The following is a 22,163-nucleotide window of genomic DNA, read 5'->3' on the forward strand; positions in this document are numbered from 1 at the left end:
CCTACTCTATTTGGTATGTATGTTGATGAGGTGTTTGAGTACATTGACAGAGAGGGTGATAGAGGTGCCCAACAGTCAGGGACCTGGGTCCTGTTGTTATATACTTGTCACGTGCACATCTAACCCTATGTGTACATGGACAAGCTACTTCATGGCAAGGGTTCAATTCAGTCAGTTAGCTTAGGAAGTTTTCTGGCAATTTTGTTAGTCTGTTCGTAGACCGTGCATGTCCAGGCACTTAGACTAGATGCATATCCTATGGTTGCACACAACATGATCATCAGATTACCATCTTAACCCATCAGGAGCATTTTTACAGTGCATAGACCTATTTTCCCTATTTTAGCCAATTTTCACTTATTATTTTTAAGTGACTTTTGTTGGGAAATTGGGTAGGGCAATTTGAGTAAGGAAGTGTATAAGAAACCCTAGCGCTAGCACTTTCTGGCAGAAGAGGCAGCAGGAACCGCGTGTTCGACAGTGCACCTTCTCAGCAAGACCCCCCGGCATGAGAGCGTTTTCAGCCAACAGACCAAGAAGAGCCTAGTGTTTTTCATCAAGATCAGCCAGCGTTTTGCAGACAGCAGATCAAGCTTGGCGTTAGCAGATTGCATCAGTAGAAGCCTAGCGTTTTTGCAGCAGGACCCAGATCAGCCCCTAGCGTTTTTGAGCCAGCAAGCACCCTAGCGTTTTTGCAGATTCGTCGCGACATGACCACAGGTAGCATCAGCGTTTTCAGTTTTCAGCATCAAGACGCCACAGAACAAGCCCCGAACCTCGGAGATCTCACCTTCCCGTAGTAGATCCTCGCCGCACGGTCGGATCAGCGAGCGTTTACAGATTCATCCCGGAAAGCGTAGATTTCAGCATCTGCGTTTTCAGCGTGTCCTCGTCGCATCGCCATCGTCGCCGACATAGAGTCAAAATTCAGCAGATAAAGATTTGCAGATTTCAGCCATTAGTGTTTTCAGATTTCAGCCCGTCTCGTTGTCGTCCTCATCGTCGTAGACATTGTCAGCAAGTCCAAAGCATTGTAGAGATTCTGCAATCAATAGTAGACCGCTCTCGCCATAGAGAGTGGGGCCTTCGGAGGAGGGTTTAACAACATTCTGGTGTTGTATTCTTCTCTCTCTATCTCTCAGCCTCAGCACCTTCATTCACAGTGTTTATCCACTTTGTTTGTGATCACTTGCATTCTCTCACCAATGGAACGGAAGGCTCTCCCTTCCATAAGTAAAAGGAACCTTGAGCACAGTTTGGAGCACTCATCTTGAGCAGAGTTTAACCTTCACTTCCGCTGCACCTTACATTGGTATCAGAGCTTTGGTAGTGCTTTGTATCACTCAAGGAAAGAACCACATAAATTTTTTTGCTTGTTGCGGTCGCACGTAACCCAAGACCTCTTGGGCGTGTCGATTCTTAATCGTGTTTTTGAAGAGTGACAACAAACCCAAGAAAGAAGGGCTTGTCCATCCTCCCCTTGTTTCTCTTTTCACTCATTGAGAGCGGACCGTGCACTTAGCGGCCGGCCAATCAACGTGAGGTGGGAAAAAGCAACTCTGGTGTGAGCGCAAGGCCGCCAAGGGGTGCGCCCGCGGGAAAGAGAGGAGCTCGGGTGAAGAGAAGATCCTTCTCTAACACAGATTACAAGCTAAAGAAGAATCTCAAGAACCTCAAGAACCTCAAGACCTTCAAGAACCTCAAGAACTCAAGAACCTCAAGAACCCAAGAACTCAAGACCCATAAGAACCCAAGTCCTTGTGAACTTAAGAACCAACGATCTCAGTGGATGGTCATCACCCAAAGGGGAATGGATACTTTGCATGAAAGTGATGAGCATGAAGAAGGTAAAGAAGAATTTTCCCCACCAGGAGGTTTTTCCGACCCTCCCCCTTCCCCATCTACGCCACGGTTTGCACCAAATCCTATGGAGGCTTGGGTCAAGTCGATGATGGACGTGATGTTACAACAAGAAGCGAATCGCGTTGCCTTGGAGCGCAAGCGCGAAGCCCGCAAAGAAAGAAAGGCAGCGATTGAGGTGAGCGTGAGCAAGCGTGCTTGGCGGCCGAAGAAAGACGAGCGGCCTTGGAGTCAGAGCATGGGATGCGAAGAGACCAACGCATGGAAGAGTTGGTCCGACAGGTGCTCACCTCGAAGTCCGAGCCGGCCAAAGATGTTAGTAGTTCATCAAGTGGCGCAAGCCGAGATTCAAACTCCAACAACCCCGTCATCGAGAAGTTGACGTTCAGTAAGTATGATGGTAAGATGGATGCTACGACTATTCATTCTTGGTTGCATCAATTTAATGCTTATTTTGCGACAACTAAGAAGACAGGAAATAGCAAGGTTTTGACGGTAGCTATGTACCTTGCCGGTGATGCCATAAATTGGTACCACGCATGGCAAGAGACACAATTGACCATGCACCCAGAGGAAGCCGAGGAAGACACGCCCCTTTCCTTCAATTGGGCCGACTTCCAAGACAAGCTAAGGCGCGGTTTATGCCACCAGAGTACCTAGCACGGTTGAAAGACGATTGACACAGTCTCAAGCAAAATGGTATGCTTGTTATGTTTTTCTCTAATCGTGTTTTGCAGCTTGGCACCGAATTACGCAAATCGGATGATGAGCGCAAGGAGGCTTTCATTTTCGGGTTGGACGACTATATCAGGTTTGATGTCGAAGTCCTCGACCCAATCGATCCCAACAAGGCGGTAGCGATTGCTCTCGCACAGGAGATGAAGCACTAGAAGAGAAAGCCAAAGGAAAACACGACATACCACTCAGACTCCTCAGATTAATAAGAACGATAACTCTTCTAACCAATCTTCCAATAGTCTCTCAAAAAAGAACTCTCCAAATGAACCCAAGGGTAAAGCTAACACAATTGCTAAACCTAAGCTCACTCCAGATGAAAAGGTAGAACAAGGAATTTTAGGAGGATACATCACATCGGAAGAACAAAGCATTATTTCTAAGGAAGGTCGATGTTATCATTGCACATCAAGGGTCACATAAAAAGAACATGTCCTAAGCTTGACTCTAATGAATCTAAAGAACCCACAGAACCCATTTCCTCTGTCAATGCATTAAATGAGAACACGAGTGTGACCCAAGTTTCTCATGATCCTCCCATTGATGAGTCTCTCATTAAGTGTTATGGTCATGTGAAGGGTCAATGTTTTTGTCATATTGTTTGACCCAGGCAGCATGCATGATTTGATTAGTGACTCTCTTGTCGAAAGAGCCCGCTTGGAGATTAGCAAGACATCTCCTTTCGAGGTGTCAGGCTTTTCTCTTGGTATGGACTCTCTCATCACGCACGAGTGCCCTGATGTTTTGTTCACTGTTCAACAAGCGTCCTTCCGCAGAAAATTTGTAGTGTCTCCTCTTTCAGGATGTAATATGCTTTTGGGCATTCGAAGGTTTCGTGAGCATAACCCTCTCATTGATTGGGTGGAAAATACGTTTACTTTGAATGCCAAAAGTGACTCTTCCATTGTCATTCGTGGGGAGCAAGTTGTTCATTCTTCATCTCTCATTTCTAATGTGCAGGCGAAGATTGAAAAGAATCAGGAGAAGGAGACTCTCTCGGTCTTTTCTTTTCCAAAGCACGACACACATGTGTAGCGTGGATAATGTGTCGTGCTCTCTACAGTGGGTAGTCCTCAGTGCAATGTGTCGTGCTCTCTACAGTGGGTAGTCCTCAGTGCAATGTGCGTGACAATCTCACTCTAACAGACTAAATCTCCCTCAAATAGACTGAACCGAAAGGAACAATAGACGTCAACAGAGCTCGCAAAGACACAACAGCAGACCAGAACATATGACTCGACTATCTCAAAGACTGATACAGACTCTGGCGTGGCAGCACACTCAGCTCCAGCCCAGGACTCACAGTTACAATGGGGGTGTCGAGGCTCAGATGTGCTGGGATGGTAAAGACGTGCTCTGTGTAAAACCCAATCTAGACGACTACGTACAAGATAATGCCATTGGCCCAAAACGACTACTCATATGTACAATCATCAAGAGCCACCAACGGCTCATAAAGAACATCATCTAAGTCTATCCCCACTTGGTGGCAGTGGTGACCTGGCCACGATGTCCAGTAGACCACCCTGCCACGTGTCTCTGTCCAAGTGTGAACTGACCAGACCAAAGACCAACTGACCAAAGCCCAACTGTAAACTACTGTCGTGTGAAAGTGAAAGTGACACAAGACCGTTGCCCGTCCCGGAGAGCGGAATTGAAGAACTGAATTATCGGCGATCTACTGTTGGTGGTCGGATGATGGAGGAGGAGGAGGCTGATAGTAAGGTGGGTAAGGAGATGGAGGCCAAGTATATGGTGAGGGGTAGTGGCCATGAGGAGGGTATATCGGGTATGGAGTAGCCACCCCATGAGCAGCAACCTGCGTCATGTGAGACGGTTGAGGGTGAGTAGGTGGAGCTGGTGGAAACCCAGGAAAAGACTGCGCAGGCTGCGAGGGTGGAACAGGTTGTTGGAATCCCGGGAAGCCGCAGAAGTGATGAGGAAAGGATGGGGACTGGGAGGGGAGGCCACAGAGGGACCTTGAAATTGTGATGAGACCGATCCTGTTGGTTTAGACTCCATATTGGTGGGATTTTCTTTCTTTGCTGTTTGAGAATCCCCTGAATGTGCTTTGGAAATGTCCGTCTGTGTCGGTACCTGTGTTGCCATAGCAAGAACTTGCTGAGAAACCGGGGTTGTAGTTGTAGCTGTACCTGGAACTGCCTGTGAAATGGCTACAGCTTGGTATTTTGCACAAGAAGGACATAGTGTATGTACCACCGGAGAGAGGTCCTGAATTGCTGCGGTCATATCATTTGTCTCTTTTAACTGTTTTTGTTGAGTGTGGACAATATGTTTGAGGTCCACTACCTGTTGAGTTAAGATTCTTATGCGATCTTGAGCTGTAGCAATGAAATTGTCCCTATCCATCTCTCTTTGAAGATGCGTTTGCACTTCCCTTGTCATACCATCATAGCAAGCGCGATGCATACCGTTGGTACCTTGCAATGAGAGGGCTGCATTGATAATCGTCGAAATGGCTCTTCTGTCTGCCTCTAAAAGTCTGTCGGCCTGAGGCGCAAAAGTATCATATATGTCATGCTTGTCAGATGTAGGCGCCCCAGAGCTAGATGCCCCTGCAGTATCCTTCGGTGCCCCAGCATTAAGAGTAGTACGTGGTGCTGGCGACACAATTGGAGGTTGTGTTTTAGTGATTGCAACACTACTCACAAGAGGTGGTGTGAAAGTGGAGGTGGCCATAGAAGTAGACATACGCACCGCTGGTGTTGTCGTATGGACGTCAGAGATTTTGACCTGTGATTCTGAGAAAGGTAGTGTTGCCAGCTGCTCAGATGAGTCTTTTTGTACCTTTGCCCTCTTGCGCAAGATGCCTTTCTCTTTGGCCATTTTGGAACGTTCTTGCTCTTTTGGATCATCTTGAAGGGTAAGAACTGCTTTTGCATCTGTCTTTTGCTGCATAATCTGTACTACCCAATACATAATAGGCGACGCATAGCAATTGAACCTTTCCGCTTTGCCTTTACGCTGAGTCCGAAAACGCTTTGCCCTGTCCTGTAGCGCTTTAAACAGCAAATTGTGAAATGGGTATGGCAGGCAGTGGTAGAGACAAAATAGAGCATCACATATTGCTGGAGAACTTGGAGAAGATGGAACCCCTGTTCTTTCAGGTGCTCGCAGTAAAAAATAATACTGTAACACTGAATACAGTTGCGGACTCCTGTGATAGTCTGGATGTGAGTACAACAAAAGTTCCTGACAAGCATTTGCAGTTTCTTCTGGTGAGAGATTCGAGAAGGTTTTTGTTGCGGGCAGAGGTGCCAACACAGTCAATATTCCCATAGCCCGTCCGATATCCTCCGCTGTAAGTGCAGTATCATTCAGCTTTGGAAAAGTTAGCAAGAGGGAACATAGCTTGGCAGTAGAGATATTGGCAGACAAATCGGTTTGAGCCAAATTTGGAAGACCCAAGTGTATCAGTTGCTGCTGAGAGAATACATCCTTGAGTGCTGGATTCGGAGCCTGTAGATGATATATCATTATTAAAGGTACCTTGGAGAGGGCACCAGACGGGCGAGGCACCTGGAGATTGGTGACTCTGTCAGCAGTGACGGACTGTGGTGAATCTTCCTCTGAAGATTCCTCTGAAATTTGCTCTGAACTAGGAGTATAGTCTGATTTACTGTCAGAGCTATCCTCAGATGCAGAGGACTCTTCCTCTGATTGCAGATGCTTTTCCCTATTTCGAGTACGAACCATCTTACTAAACTGTGTGGGGACTTCCAGTGAGAAATTGGAGTAGCAGGGCGTAGGAGCTTCGGAGGCACCTCGCGCTGGGAAGTTGGAAGACTCTTGGCGCTTCTGATATGAAGAAGTGGAGATTGATTTACTTTTAGGTTGAAGCTAAAGTAGCTTTCTAGTTTTTTTTAATAAAAAAAGGTGCTTTTTAGGTTTTTTGCTTTTGTGCAAGCCAAGGTTGGGGGCGGGTGAGGACCAAGGCCGAGAGTGGGCCAGGGCGAGGGGCTAGGGGCGAGGAACAGGGCAGGGGCAAGGGGCGAGAGGATGGGAAGGGGCTAGGGGCGAGGGCGAGGGGATGGGAGAGGGCGAGGGCGAGGGGGTGGGAGGGTTTAGGCGAGGGCGAGAGGGAAAGGCGAGGGGCCAGGGTTGGGAGAGGCGAGGGCGAGGGCGAGAGGGTGAGGGGGGGCGAGGGCGAGGGGGAAAGGGCAAGGGGCGAAGGCGAGAGGGGGGCGGGAGGGTTAGGGCGAGGGCGAGAGGGTGAGGGGGAGTTTTAGGGCGAGGGCGAGAGGGGAAGGTTTAGGGCGAGGGTGAGAGGGGATGGGAAAGGGCGAGGGCGAGAGGGGGGCGGGAGGGTTAGGGCGAGGGTGAGGGGGCTAGGGCGAGGGGCGAGAGGGTGAGGGGGAGTTTTTTGGGCGAGGGGATAGGGGGAGGTTTAGGGCGAGGGCGAGAGGGTGAGGGGGTGGGGGATTAGGCTAGGGGCGAGGACGAGAGGGTGAGGGGGCTAGGCGAGGGTGTGAGGAAAGGGCGAGGGGATGGGAGAGGGCGAGGGCAGTGGGAGAGGGTGAGGGTGAGGGCGAGGGGGTGGGAGGGTTAGGGCTAGGGCGAGGGCAGAGGGTGAGGGGGCTAGGGTGAGGGGATGGGAAGGGCGAGGGCGAGGGGGAAGGGAAGGGTTAGGGCGAGGGAATGGGAAAGGATGAGGAAGGCCAAGACTAGGGCGAGGGCAAGAGTAAGGGGCACAGGCGAGGAGAGCGGGAAAGCGCTAGGGCGAGCATTAGGCTTAGGGGATGGGGTTGAGAGGAGAGACAACGTAGAGAATAGAAAAATAAGGAGGGAGTTTTTTTTAATGCTTAGAAAACTAACCCAGAGACCTTAACGATTTAGCTACGACAAGATAATAGAAAGCATTGATATATTCGAGGTACTCAGAAGTGGCAGATAAAACGCAGATAAAACGGGAATCTTTCATAAATAACTACGCCACTCAAAGATACAGAGGCATTTATGCATACCAAAGAACTGAGTTTCACTTGAGAGGCAAAAGCTAAGAAAAGGTATTGAGCAGAGATTGAGGAGATTAGGTTATGCCCAAGAAAGACAGAGATTGAAGGAGAGAGTTGATCCAATTTAGAATCAACCCCCTTGAGCTTATTAGAGTCTGCAGAAGGAGAGCTGTCTAAGGGGAGGGTGATTTGGTTATTGAAATGTTTAGGAATCGGCGAAACTCCACACTTAATGTAGCTTGGTTAGACCCTTGAGCTGCAGCTTAAGCATGATAGCATTTTATCCGATCCATTGACTAAAGGCAACGTAACTCCTTCGAGAGTGGCTAATTGTACAGCGCCGTGGGGTAGAATCTCCATCACCTTATATGGTCCTTGCCATGCTGGGACCAACTTCTTTGCTTTTTCAGAAACTTGGCCTAATAAAGTAGCACCAGTGCTCCTTGCGTTATTTGCGGCTTCCTGAGATGGCGATCATGCCAGGCTTTACGACGAAGCTGCTCTGCTTCTAGAGCCAGTGAAGCCAAACCTCGGCTTTCCTCCAAAAGGAAAAGACGAGAGACAGATGCCGACCCCAAATTTCCATTGGCGCGAAGACTCCCCACTCGCAGGGATCCTGAGTTGAATTCAAAAGGTGCTATCACTTCCAAACCGAAAGCCAATTGAAATGGGGTGTGATTGGTTGTGGCTTTGAAAGAAGTTCGATAAGCCCAAAGTGTACCGTGGATAGCTTGAGCCCAAGTTGAGGGATGAAGATGACATGCTTTTCGTAGGAGTGCTATCAGAACCTTATTAGTGCTCTCTGCCTTCCCGTTTGCTCTAGGGTAATAGGAACAAGATTTTCTGTGAAAAATCTTGTAGTTGGCGAGCTAGGTAGAAATTGTTTCATTCACAAAGTGACTACCCCTGTCACTGGTGATTTCCAAGGGACATCCAAACGTGCACAAAATATTTTCGTAGAGAAACTTGGCTACCGTAGTGCCAGTGCAGTCCGTTGTTGCAAGTACCCCTGCCCACTTTGTTGCGTAGTCGGTAGCCACCAAGAGATACTTCCGATTGCCGGGTTGGGCAGAGGGAGTAATTGGGCCTACAAAATCTATGCCCCATCTCTCAAAGGGTTGCCATGCCATAGAGACCTGTAGAGGACGGTTTGATTGTTTGCTTGGTTTAGGGCCACAGCGTTGACATACATCACATACCTTTACATAGGCAATTGCATCGCGGAAAATATAGGGCCACCATAAGCCACACTGGAGAATCTTTTGTGCAGTAATATGGCCAGGGTAATGGCCACCAGTGGGACCACTATGGGCATCCTCTAAAATATACTCGACTTCATGAGGGGAGACACACCGCCTCAGAACACCATCCTGCCCTTATTTGTATAGCTGGCTCCCAATGAGAGTGAAAGGCCTAGACTTCAGCAACAGGCGTCTCTTTTGCAGGGGAGAAGCATTCTCTGGGTAGAGTCCAGTAGAAAGCAGATGCAAAACATCGTCGTACCATTCTGGCGTGGTATCCACCTTAAAGAGACTGCTATCAGGAAAGTCGTCAGCAACCCCTCTTGTTGCTTCTTCACCAGTGTGAACGCGAGAAGGGTGGTCGGCAAGGACATGATGTTTGCCGGGCCTGAGTACCACTTCGAAATCGAACTCTTGAAATAAGAGTAGCCATCGCCATACTCTACCTGCAACCTGCGGCTTGTTGAGCAGATATTGCAGGGCATGGTGATCAATAATAATTGTGAAGTGGACCCCTAATAAGTAGTGCCGAAATTTTTGCAGAGCATACACAATAGCTAAACCTTCCCTTTCTGTGGTGCTATAGTTGCACTCTGCCTTGGTGAGTAGGCGACTTGCATAGTGAACAGGGCGATCTAGGTTATACTCCTTACTAGGTTGAGTTAGCACCGCACCCACAGCCAGTTGACTGGCATCTGTATGCACATGAAAGGTGAGAGACCAATTGGGAGCTACTAAGATAGGCGCTTCAGTGAGGCGTTTTTTAAGGTATACAAAAGCTTCAGCCTCTGCCTTTGACCATTGAAAGGGAACAGCAGCATTGGTTAGGCGGGTCAGGGGTTGAGCCACCTGTACATACATGCGTATAAACCTGCGATGATACCCTGTGTGGCCTACAAAGCTCTGTACCCTTTTTGGGTTGATGGGAGGTGGTAACTTTAAGATTGCCACAATCTTCTCTGGGTCAAGCGCTAAACCTTTAGCAGACACCACATGGCCTAGAAGTGTGCCTTCAGTAACCAAAAAATGACATTTGTTAGGATTTAGTTTTAGGCGTGCCTCTCTGCACCTGAGGAAGACAACAGAGAGCTGATCGAGGTATTCCTCTAGGTTTTCCACTGGGGTTGAACATTGAGCACTTGAGAATGTCAAGAAATCGTCCATGAAGATGCGAAGATGATCCGTAAGCAGAGGACAAAAGATGAGATATACCGCCCTATTGAAAGAAGGTGGGGCATTTTTCAACCCAAAAGACATTCGAGTGTATATAAAAATACCCCAGGGAGTCACAAAGGCCGTTTTAAGCTGATCACCTGGATGGATACCCAACTGATTGTATCCACTAAACCCATCCATGAAACTGTACAATACATGCCCTGCTACATCTTCGAGCATACGCTCAGTGAAAGGTGTTGGGAAACCATCCGAGATAGTTACCTTATTCAGCGCACGGTAATCGACGTACACACGGATTTTGTTGGATTGCTTCTTAGGCGCTATCACCATCGGTGATAACCACTCAGAGTGCTCCACAGGTACTATGATCCTTGTCTCTTGAATTTTTTCTAACTCTGCCTTGACCGCCTCAGCATACTTCGGGTTGAGCTTGTAAGCTCGGCCTCTGACAGGCTTAGCCCCTTCAACCAGAGGTAAGTGTGGACACCCAATTTTGGTGGAATCCTCTCTAAATCCTTGTAGGACCAAGCAAAAACATCTTTAAAAGAGTGTATGAAAGAGACTACCTGATTGAGTAATGTGGGATGCTCCCATAACCAAGCTGCTAACAGTATGTGCTGAGGGTTGTCAGAATCTCCCAGGTTGACTTCTCTGACCGGGTCTGGGGGTGTAGCTGGAGAGGGTGCTTCTGAAGATGAAAGGTGAGCTGCCTCTTGGAGCCTCAAGACATCATGTGCAGGTGTTTGATCGATTGGAAACTATGCATACTCTTCTTATAACCATCCCTGTGGGAGCTCCTCGAAGGGTAAATCTTCAGATGCAGACGACATGACAGAGTGCTTTTGAAGGGGGTCCGACTTGGGAGATGCTCCAGGAAGGGGGAAATCTTTGGCGAGTGCATGCAGAGGAGATTTCTTCCCCCTTCGGTGATGTGTTATAGGTTCCCCAAGACCGAGGGCTTCCATCGGCGGGTCATTCGAAGCATGAGAATTTGGGGCAAACACACTTACTTCTTCGACTGTTGTACTGTCTGCTGTAGGACTTTGGCCATCTGTGTCCTCCTGAGGATTTTGAAGAGAGAGTGTTACTGGCGGCACAGGTAAGTTTTGAGTAGAGACCATGTAGCATGGCATCGAAGTGGTAGCTTCCAACCACTGTAGCAGGTCCTCGTCAGACCCGTCAGGTGGGATGGGCTGCTTAGGGTCGGGGTTGGACTGTACTGACAGTGAGCTGTGCTGAGCCACCGGATCCATCCCTCCTTCAAGCCGGATTGGTTGCATTTGGGAGCCGGGAGTGTGTATCCACATGGCGTCGTTTCCCCAATCATGAAGTGCTTTAGTATGCCGCAACCATGGTCTACCAATCAACAAAGGAAATCCTCCCTCCACCTGAGGAAGACTGACCACCACAAAATCCAAGCTAAATGTGAAGTCTTGTACCTTCAAAGGCACCTTCTCTACTATGCCCACAGGATAGACTGTCCTCTGGTCTGCCAATGTAACAGTGAACGGAGCAGGGCGAGTAGGCTGCAGACCTAAGGCTGACATGGTAAATTCAGGCATTTGATTGATTCCAGACCCACCATCCACTATGACGCCTGAGAATGACTGCCCAAGAATAGATACAGTAAGACGTGGACTTTTATAGTTGGTGAGGGGAGCAGCTGGATATGAAATCATGTAGGACTCCAGGGGCTGCACAGGTAGGTGCCCGCCACTAGGCCCTATACCAGGGTACAAAGACTGAATTATAGAGAGGGTGTCACTTCTCAGGGTTGCATCTAGCCGGAGCATCTCATAAAGAGACACTTGCTGAAAGGTGTTCTTCAAGATTGCTTCCGCTGTGGGCCTAGCTTCTACAACCTGGGCCTCCTCGGAAACTTTGACCTGTTGCAAGTCAGCTACTGCTGCCAGGAAGGCTCCATCAATGTCCGAAAGCATAGAGATTGGCCTATTCTTTGCACCACTTACGGGTGTGACATTTTGAACAGGTTGTTGAAGTGTTGGACCGGATGGTCCCGTTGGCAAACTTAAACCCAGGGCTGCTCTTTGTGCTCGAGTGAGCACCCCAGTAGGCTATGCTGCTGCTTGTGGCTGAACTGTATGTGTAGCAGGTGCTGGCTGAGAGGTGGTGTTCACTGTGATTAGATTGATTTTCGGGAATGTAAACTCTTGTTGATTTTGATTTGGGCCTGAAGATGAGGATGCCCTTTGTTTGGGACAATCTTTACTGTAGTGGTCCTTAGACTCCGGACAATGTCTGCAAGGAGGAGACCCTTCAGGTAAAGGACACTTACTTTGGTAATCCCCATATTCACCGCATCTGTAGCATAGGATTTGGCCGATTAGACGGACGAAACGGGGGACGAGGTGGTCGCTGCTCTTGTTGTTGCATGGTGCTGGAGGCTGAGGTGTAGAAACTTTGGGGAACTGAGGGAGTAAAGTTATGATAAAAGCTGTGGGGTGCAAAGTTGTTGTGCATACCTTGTTGCATAGGGGGTGTTGTCAACAGAGGAGGCAACGGGTTTTGATGGCCGTAGGGTGAGACCATGTTGGATGCAGGTGCTAGCCCTTGTTGGAGAGAAGGACCTAGATTTTGTTGTATTTGCCGCAATCCTTTGATATAGTAACAATCCTTATCTTCGTGCCCAGAGTTTTCGCAGAAGTGGCAGTAAGCCCGAAGGGACAGTCCTGTGGAGGATGTCCAGGAGAGCGACAAGAGCTGCACCATACCATAGCTTTGGTCTCCTGCTGAGACCGAAGCTCTTCTAGTTCTCTCTTGATTTGATCGAAAGCCTCCAGGTGCGATGGTTTCTCGTCTCAGAGAGATTGATTTCTCTTCTTGGAGGGCGCGTTGTAGTTTGAGGGCTTCGAGTTCCCTGCGCAAGGAAGTCAAAGGATCAGCAGGACTTCCTTCGGAGAACACAGAGGGAGTATCTATGTGAGGAGAGTTGTTGAACAACTTCCTAGCCCCCTCTATTCTAGTAGCAGCTGCGATGAATTCCTCGAGAGTGGTGTTAGGTCGGAGGCTCTCCCGGAGTTTTTGCTGAGTAGTTTTTGAAAGCGCCTTCTCCACCCACTTCTTAACCATGAATTCACCGGGTTGCTGGGGAAGCTTGGCAACCAGAGACTTGGTTTTGGTCATAAGCTCCGCAAAAGTCTCCTATGGCTGGAGCACCATGTTGGCCAACTCATCCAACACTTTCTCTTGGTAGTCACCCAGCCTGAAAGCTGCATAGAACTGTTGTCTTTAGTCCTGCCCAAGTTGCAAAATGATTCTCTGCAAACTGGTTGTACCATTTGTCTGCTAAGCCGTCCAAGGTGGATGGAAAAAGTACCAGATAAGCATCTTCCCTGTTAAGACCACGTCCTCTACAGAGAGATACGAACCTCCGTGCATGGTCGTCCGCATCTTCCGAGGAGAGTCCTTTGAAGGTGGGGAACTTGATGTTTACCTTGGCCAACACGCTAGCCAACGCCTCCATGGCCCCTTGTAGCAGAATAGGAGAGAGCTTTACTGGAGAAGGTGATCTGGAAGATGTGGAACCGGATGAAGGAATGGGGAATGAAGGAATGGGAGATGAAGGAATGGGGGATGGTGTATGTGGAGGTAAGGTTGATGAGGTTAATGGACCTCTACTAGATACCACCGGGCGTCTTCTGTTATAGTGCTTCAGAGGGCTCAGTAGTGCGCTTTGACGCTCAACTGACCGCCTTGTATGTGTCATGCAGTGAACAGTGAACAACACAGGTCTAACACAGAACAAGTGAGGATAGTGGCTAGACCACCTGGTCTAGGACCAGTGACTAGACCACCTAGCTGGTAGGACGAGGAGGGCTGGACCAGGGCGAGGACTAGACCAGGACCAAAGACCAAGGACCAGGGACCAGGGACGAGGACTAGGACTTGGACTAGGGCGAGAGAGGACCAAACTTGCAGACTATCTACATAGTGTAAGCAAGTGTGCAGAGACTATCTACACAGTGTAAGCAAGTGTGCAGAGCCTATCTACACAGTGTAAGCAAGTGTGCAGAGCCAGGTAACAACCGATTAGCTTCACGATTTTATTCCCACAAGAGTGAGACTTCCTTTGAGGTCCCACCGTGATCGCCAAAATGAGAGCACCTGTAGCGCGGATAATGTGTCGTGCTCTCTACAGTGGGTAGTCCTCAGTGCAATGTGCGTGACAATCTCACTCAAACAGACTGAACCGAAATGTCAACAAAGCTCGCAAAGACACAACAGCAGACCAGAACATATGATTCGACTATCTCAAAGACTGATACAGACTCTGGCGTGGTAGCACACTCAGCTCCAGCCCAGGACTCACAGTTACAATGGGGGTGTCGAGGCTCAGATGTACTGGGATGGTGAAGACGCGCTCTGTGTAAAAACCCACTCTAGACGACTACGTACAAGATAATGCCACTGGCCCAAAACGACTACTTATATGTACAATCATCAAGAGCCACCAACGGCTCATAAAGAACATCATCTAAGTCTATCCCCATTGGGTGGCGGTGGTGACCTGGCCACGATGTCCACTAGACCACCCTGCCACGTGTCTCTGCCCAAGTGTGAACCGACCAGACCAAAGACCAACTGACCAAAGCCTAACTGTAAACTACTGTCGTGTGAAAGTGAAAGTGACACTGTAGCAGGCTACAACATGATTTGCATGATAATTATAAGCGTGATGATTTGCATGATCAAGATGTGATTATTCACGAGCATGATGATTTGCAGGATAATGATGTGATTGTTCACCAAGATGATGGTTTCGTTGATACCTTGTCTAGTGAAGCTAACCTCATTGCAGATTCGATAGATCACGAAGAACCGATCTTGGCTCTCGAGTCAAGGTTCAAAGAACCCCCACAGGAAGTATTTTGTGTTCGAATGATTAGTCAACACGCATTGTTCGAGTTTTTCATTCATGATGCTTGCCTGTATTTTAGTCACTGTCCTTATGTGATCCCTTTTTATAGGCATGACATATTGTACCCTGAACACGATTCACTCATGAATGAGTACGGATGCATGCGGATTACTCATGAAAAGATGAATGTTTGCACCCAAGGAATTCATATTCCATGTCTCTTCCTTGGCATGACACAGTATCCGAAAGAGCACAAGAAGGATTGAGCATCAAGCATCGGCATTTCCATTGTGATTTGCCACAGTTGATTTATTTAGATCAGAAAGACAAGTTTCGATTCCATTGTTTGCGTGTGTTTGATGAACGGTTTGGCACTCCGTCTATTTGTTTATCTGCATTGCATGCACAGTTTTTCCGAAGGAATAGTATTTTTCTAGTCACTTTACATGGACTAAGTATGTTCATGGTTTTGTGTTGGAAATGGTTTCAGGAATTTTCATTCTCCGAGATTCTTGATGAAGGTAGACGCATGACTATCGATGAAGTGTAAGCATTGAAGGAGCCATAGACGACTTTGTGTCGCTTTTGGCGTGGCCCAAAGAAGCAAGCATTGCAGACCTTTATGAAGTTCAAGTATCGCATGACCCACGCATCAGAGTGGGCCGGTGAAGAGTCCTTTCCAGGATTCCAGACGCTGTTGGCGATCTCCCTCGACGCTATACAGTTCGGTACCAGTACCTCACTCTGAAAAGGAGGGGATGTCACGTGCACATCTAACCCTATGTGTATGTGGACAAGCTACTTCATGGCAAGGGTTCAATTCAGTCAGTTAGCTTAGGAAGTGTTCTGGCACTTTTGTGAGTCTGTTCGCAGACCGTGCATGTCCAGGCACTTAGAGTAGATGCATATCCTCTGGTTGCACACAGCACGATCATCAGATTACCATCAAAACCCATCAGGAGCATTTTTACAGTGCATAGACCTATTTTTTCTATTTTAGCCAATTTTCACTTATTATTTTTAAGTGACTTTTGTTGGGAAACTGGGTAGGGCAATTTGAGAAAGGAAGTATATAAGGAACCCTAGCGCTAGCACTTTCTGGCAGAAGAGGCAGTAGGAACCGCATGTTTGACAGTGCACCTTCTCAACAAGACCCCCCGGCAGGAGACATAGCGTTTTTCAACCAACAGACCAAGAAGAGCCTAGCGTTTTTCATCAAGGTCAGCCAGCGTTTTGCAGACAGCAGATCAAGCTTGGTGTTAGCAGATTGCATCAGCAGAAGCCTAGCGTTTTTGCAGCAGGACCCAGATCAGCCCTTAGTGTTTTTGAATCAGCAAGCACCCTAGCGTTTTTGCAGATTCGTCGCGACAGGACCACAGGTAGCATCGGCGTTTTCAGTTTTCAGCATCAAGACACCGTAGAACAAGTTCGGAACCTCGCAGATCTCACTTTCCCGCAACAGATTCTCGTCGCACGGTCAAATCAGCTAGCGTTTGCAGATTCAGCCCGGAAAACACAGATTTAAGCATCTGCGTTTTCAGCATGTCGTCGACGCATTGTCGTCATCGCCGTCGTCACCGACATAGAGTCAGAATTCAGCAGATAAAGATTTGCAGCTTTCAGCCATTAGCGTTTTCAGATTTCAGCTGGTCTTGTCGTCGTAGACATCGTCGGCAAGCCCAAAGCATTGTAGAGATTGTGCAATCAATAGTAGATTACTCTCGCCATAGAAAGGTCGGGCCTTCGGAGGAGGGTTTGACAACATTCTGATGTCGTATTCTTCTCTCTCTATCTCTCAGTCTCAACACCTTCATTCACAATGTTTATCCACTTTGTTTGTGATCACTTGCACTCTCTCACTAAAGGAACGGAAGGCTCTTCCTTCCGTAAGTAAAAGGAACCTTGAGCACAGTTCGGAGCACTCATCTTTAGCAAAGTTCAACCTTCACTTCCGCTGCACCTTACAATACTGATGATATTGTGTTTATCTCTGACTCACCAGAGGGTATGCAGCAACAGTTGGCTGCATTACATAGTTTTACAAAGGATAGTAGATTGTCTGTAAACCTTGGTAAAACCAAGGTTATGGTGTTTAACACCACACCACAATGGATCAAGAGATCAACACCGACTTTCACATATGGTTAGAAGATTGTAGAGTATACGGATGCATACACTTACCTTGAGGTTGTCTTCACTGGGCCAATGTTTTCTTTGGGGAGAGCAGCAGAGACTAGACTAACTAGAGCTTATGTGGCCTTGGGAGGCTTGGAGAGGATGTGTTCGTAGGTTCAGGAACCTCGGACAAAGTTATGGCTCTTTGATACTATAGTAGCCTCAGCTATGTTGTATCCGGTGTAGATATGGGGACCTTGTGTAGGCCAAGATGGTTGGAGACGTATGGAGAGGCCCTTGGTATCTATGATGTCTCGATTGATCAGAGCCAAGGCCTCCGTACTCCACGCTATTATTCGAGTAGAGCTAGCTGCCCCTCCTATGGAGATTGAGGCGCTTACCAGATCAGTCTCCTTTGTGCACAGCTTGTGGGATACTACTAGAGGCAGATATGCTAGACTGGCCCTTGAGTCTTCCAGATAGTTAGCTCTTCAGGGGGACACTTCATGCTGGTATGCACAGATGACATCATGGTTTCAGATGCATGGCTTCACCATGGATAGGCTGCCCCCTTTCCAGTACTCTCTTTAGACACCCTTGATGTCTCTTACACGGTTGGAGATTACTAGACTCGTTTGTAAGTACCTGATATAGCTAGATGCCAAGAGGACATAGAGAGAGCTGCCACAGGAGTTGGGCATGAAGATGCCTTTCTATAGAGAGCATCTTCTCCACCTCATAGGAGATGGGTTTGTGATTCGACCCAGGTACATGGAGACACATATGTCTCATGGTTGTGTGCCATTGGTCATATATGCACATCCTCACATCAACTGGAGATTGAGACTGGTAGATCTAGAGGGATACTAGCAGATAACAGGATATGCCGCTTATGCTAGCTAGAGCCAGAGACAGAGCTACATAACATATGTCATTGCACAGTGTACTACAAGATTCGGGGCCGTTTCCACTGCTTATTTAGAGAGGGTTTCGGTTCTTTCTCTAGGGTCATGAGTTATGAGGATCAAAGATGTCTTGGGCTATATCTACATGAGTTACACATATATAGAGACACTTTACGGGAGAGAGACAGTCCAAGAGACGGATTACAGATCTCTTTTCACTAGATATGGGACAGTCAGAGGAGCAACCATCACTGTAGAGGTCGGCCCACACTCATTCGACCCTTACGGCACTCTCATCAACTTAGCACTGAAGCTACGGAGATCCAGATGGCCACGATTGAGGAGAGGGGCTACATAGCATCGACAAAGACTACAACAGAGGATTCGAGCCATACTCTCTCGACATCCAAAGTGCAGATGAGGATGAATTCTAGTAGTAGTAGTAGTATTTTTGTTCTAGTCTTTTGGTTCCCAAACATGGTATCAGATTCACAATTTTGTAACAGTTTGGTCTCGTAGGTCATTTTGGCCTTTTGAAGACATTAATATAACATTACATTTCATTTCATTTCATTCTCTCTCTCTCTCTCTCTCTCTCTCTCTCTCTCTCTCTCTCTCTCTCTCTCTCTATGATGGCTTTTGATGGAGGATGGCTGGACTAGTTTCGGGAGGAGGCATGGCCGGTTTCTGAATTTTCTAATAACCTATATCATCCGCATGCCTCACATTTCTTCGAACATTTCTCTTTTACCTAATTACGATGTCATTTGCTCTCAACTATTTAGATTTTCTCATCTTTGTTCGAGTAAATTGCTTTTGTTGTTCAGTTGTGCCATTTTATTTCTTTACTTGTTGAGAAAGGATACTCGTTCAAAAGAATCATGAAAAACGTTTGTTCATTTTGGCTCGCAGTAAGTTCATCTTCAATGTTTCTTCCTTTGGAATGTTCCAAATAATCAGTAGTAAATTCAATAAAAGCGGGGAGCTTAAAAGACCACGTATTGTTTGACTTAGTAACACACTATTCGGGTGTTTTGATCTCTAGCGCTTCTAGTATTTTTGCTCTAGCTTGACAAATGCTAGCCTTTATCATCGTTGAGTATGCCCATCACCTCCGGAGGGTGATAGAAACTCAGCTCGTTGGTTTTATAGAGTACGGTCAAAGCATGAATGACCTCTATACAAACGTGCACCTACCTTCCTTTGTCACCATACCTTCCGCTAGTCAATAGCTGAGGTATGGTCAAAAGAGAGCAACATTTTGACAGCATCCCCGTTATATCAACTTTTATTCTTCGCAGATTACGAGTCTTGGATTGAGCAACATAACTTGGGAGGAGATAGTCCCAATGGTATTGGTTAGAGGAGCGGTTCAATGTGGGGAAGAAGCCCGGCTTCAAAGCCTTTGCGGGTTCTTCCAACAACAACAACAAGAAGCAGAAGGGTAAGAAGAAGAGCAACAACGACAATAAGAAGATGGATGTTGAAGACACATTAGCCGTACAAACTATGCCCTAAACCAAGTAAAGCAGCATGAGTGCTTTATACTCTAATAATAGCATCGTGGCTATTGAGTCTGTCCGCTAGTCATGGGCCACTAGTCCAAAGAGTTGATGAGGGAAAAGTGGGCCACATGTACTATCCATTATGGTCCTCCATAAAGATTGTCGAGGTGAGCCAAGCAGTGCGGTTGGGTTGCATAGTGCGAACCAAGGGAAGGTGCATGAAGAGCCTGCTGAAGGTTGATGCCAGCTATGTCTGCAAGAGAAGATAAAGAGTTCAGGACCATGAATGATGGACATACGAGAACTCTTTTAAGCTTTTGTTTTAGAGTTTACTGACAAAAGGGATATGCTGTTGGTGAAAAGCAACATATGAATGGTATTGAAGACAAAGAAGAATTACAACAGCCCAATTATTGGCCCTCAAGTACTTTTTAGGTTTTTTTAGAGTATATCAGGTGCGTGTGGTGTGTGTTGTGTTTGGGAGCATATGTTAGTACCTAGTTCTACACCCACTATTGGGCACTGATGACGTTAGTGGGGATGTCGTGGTATTTAGTCAATACTATGCATGATGGAGCTGATGGTTATATTGTCTTGTGGGTGACTACCATGGGTCTATACCTTGCACTTTCCTTTAAGGGTGAATCTGGGCTTATCCTGGATTCATCTAGGTATATGTTGTTACCCCACATATACTTGGAGATGTCCTTATTTGCTACATAAAATGATAGCTTTGGTGTTGATAGGGTTTTTGAATTTGTAAAAGCTTTCAGTCACAAGTTATGGAGCTATCTAGATCTTCATTATTCTTGAATTCTTCAACTTGAACTTTTGCTTCTGATCAAACTGCTCATCTTTGATCGTTGAGTCCCATGTTATAGCTTTGTTCAAAGACTTATTTGCTAAATTTGGCTTAAGGAGGTGAACTGTGACAAGGGATTGTCTTATTGAAGGGATCATGAGAGCTTCCTGTTGCCAAATAAAGAGGAAATCCGGTCTAAGGCATCGATAACATGCAAGTCATACATTGATTTGAGACCAATAGATACTGAGTTGTTCAAAAAAATAAATAAATATTTGCAAGTGTGTCATCCACCTTTTTGTATTGTGTATTTTCTTTAGTGCTTTATCATGGCTAAGTTTGCTGTGTATCCACCAAGGCATTGTCTTATCGAAGGAATCGTGAGAGCTTGCTGTTGCCTAGTATTTAATACAGAGGAAATCTTGATTAAGGCGTTGATAACATGCAAGTCTTACATCGATTTGAGACCAGCAGATACTGGGTTGTTCAAATAAAAAAAAAATAAATTAGTTCTGTGCAAGTCTGTCATCCACCTTTTTGTATTGTGTATGTGAAATTTTCTTTAGTGTTTTAACATGGGTGAGTTTGCTGTGCATCCACCAAGCCGTAAAACATGAAGCAGACAGATGCTCGTGCGTGCATTTGCACAGATGCTTTTGATACTCTTTTGGTAGATTGAACTGTTTAGACGAATTGACAAATGTGAAATAGAGATTTGTTTTGACAGCTTGCCTCTGATGACTCAGATTATTATTTCTGAGACCTCTTTGACAATCTCTCTTCGATATGGATGAGCTTTGTGAGCTTGAAGCTTTTGTCAATCCTCTCTAGTATTTTTAGTATGGATGCCTTCACAATGAAATTCAACCAATTAATGTATCATATATTTTGGTGTGAAACAATGGTTTTTTATTTACAAGTTTGATCTCTTTGAGCAAGAGGGGGGTGGGGGGGATGGTGGAGTTGGTCGGTACATGTTGATACTCACACCCGTTGTAAGACAGATGTCATTAGACGGGATGTTCTCATATATAGTTAGTGCTAAGCATGTGGATTGTATCGTTATGATTACCATGAGTTTACACCTTGCACTTCTTTACTATTAGGCATTGTCTTTAACTCATTAAAGGGTTTTGAAGTGGGCCCATAGAATGGTCCTTTAATTGCTGTTGTGCTTGCATGATTCTGAGTTTAGAAATGATCAATTGGAGCTTTGAGCAAGTTGTGAGATTAAAAGATTCTGTAGTGCTATTTTTCACTTGCTTGAGAGCTTAATTTTCTTGAAACAGATGAAAAAGTAACTGCAATAGAGGCAGAGCAGAGAGCAGAGCGTCGGGCTTTTATGGATTCTGTTGAAGGTGTTCCTTCTGTACCACAGGTCACGAGTACAGATAACACTAGCTAATGTTCGATGGATGCAGCAGTTCTTGAAGTTAATTGCTCTTCAAAACATTTTAGGCTGTCTTGGACATTGTAGTTCTGGTACCTTGTTCATTTCTTGGGACTATGTATGATGATCTCAATCTAGAGAAAGTGCAAAGCCAAAAAGGCCCTTTTTCAAGGTGGTTCTGTGGCTTAGTAAGAATGAGTTTCTGTATGGTACCAAGAGGGGTGTAATGGACAATGAAACAGAAGGGACTGGTGTGAGCCCCCCCCCCCCCCCCCCCCCCCCCCCCCCCCTTCCCCCCAAAAAAGAAAAACACACACGTGTTATATATTATTTTTCTTGAATGCTTGGAAAACCTTCACGGGGAGAATTCTAGAGGGATTTGTCATTTGACTATTACTTGAAAAGCTATCTTCTTGGCCTGCCAGAGGCAATGACCATAGTGTTTGGTTGGTTTTTCTAGCTGTGGAGCTACGATAATGATTGTTTTGAGTGGATACCTTCAAATTATTGTTTGTTCTTTAATGGTAAATCTTGAAGTCGAGAAAACCAAAACCAATCTCTCTCTCTCTCTCTCTCTCT

General features: G+C 46.6%; 2 protein-coding genes across 2 annotated transcripts in view; one reads left to right on the top strand and one right to left on the bottom strand.

Moving 5' to 3' along the window:
- LOC147463076 (DNA mismatch repair protein) overlaps nt 1-21,755 on the top strand; it is a 38,650-nt gene extending 16,895 nt beyond the window's left edge. The window contains exon 2 of the mRNA XM_086487138.1: nt 21,484-21,755. Coding sequence (XP_086343264.1) covers nt 21,484-21,599 — 116 coding nt within the window. The 3' untranslated portion in view covers nt 21,600-21,755. The remainder of the gene's footprint in view (nt 1-21,483) is intronic.
- LOC147463078 (uncharacterized) lies at nt 4,355-6,516 on the bottom strand. The gene has a single exon (XM_086487126.1). The coding sequence runs from the start codon at nt 6,310-6,312 to the stop codon at nt 4,420-4,422; it is 1,893 nt and encodes a 630-aa protein (XP_086343252.1). The 5' UTR covers nt 6,313-6,516; the 3' UTR covers nt 4,355-4,419.
- Nucleotides 21,756-22,163: the final 408 nt, after the last annotated feature.

Source organism: Adiantum capillus-veneris, chromosome 2 (assembly GCF_014529385.1).
Source record: "Adiantum capillus-veneris isolate H3 chromosome 2, ASM1452938v2, whole genome shotgun sequence".
Classification (NCBI taxonomy): domain Eukaryota; kingdom Viridiplantae; phylum Streptophyta; class Polypodiopsida; order Polypodiales; family Pteridaceae; genus Adiantum; species Adiantum capillus-veneris.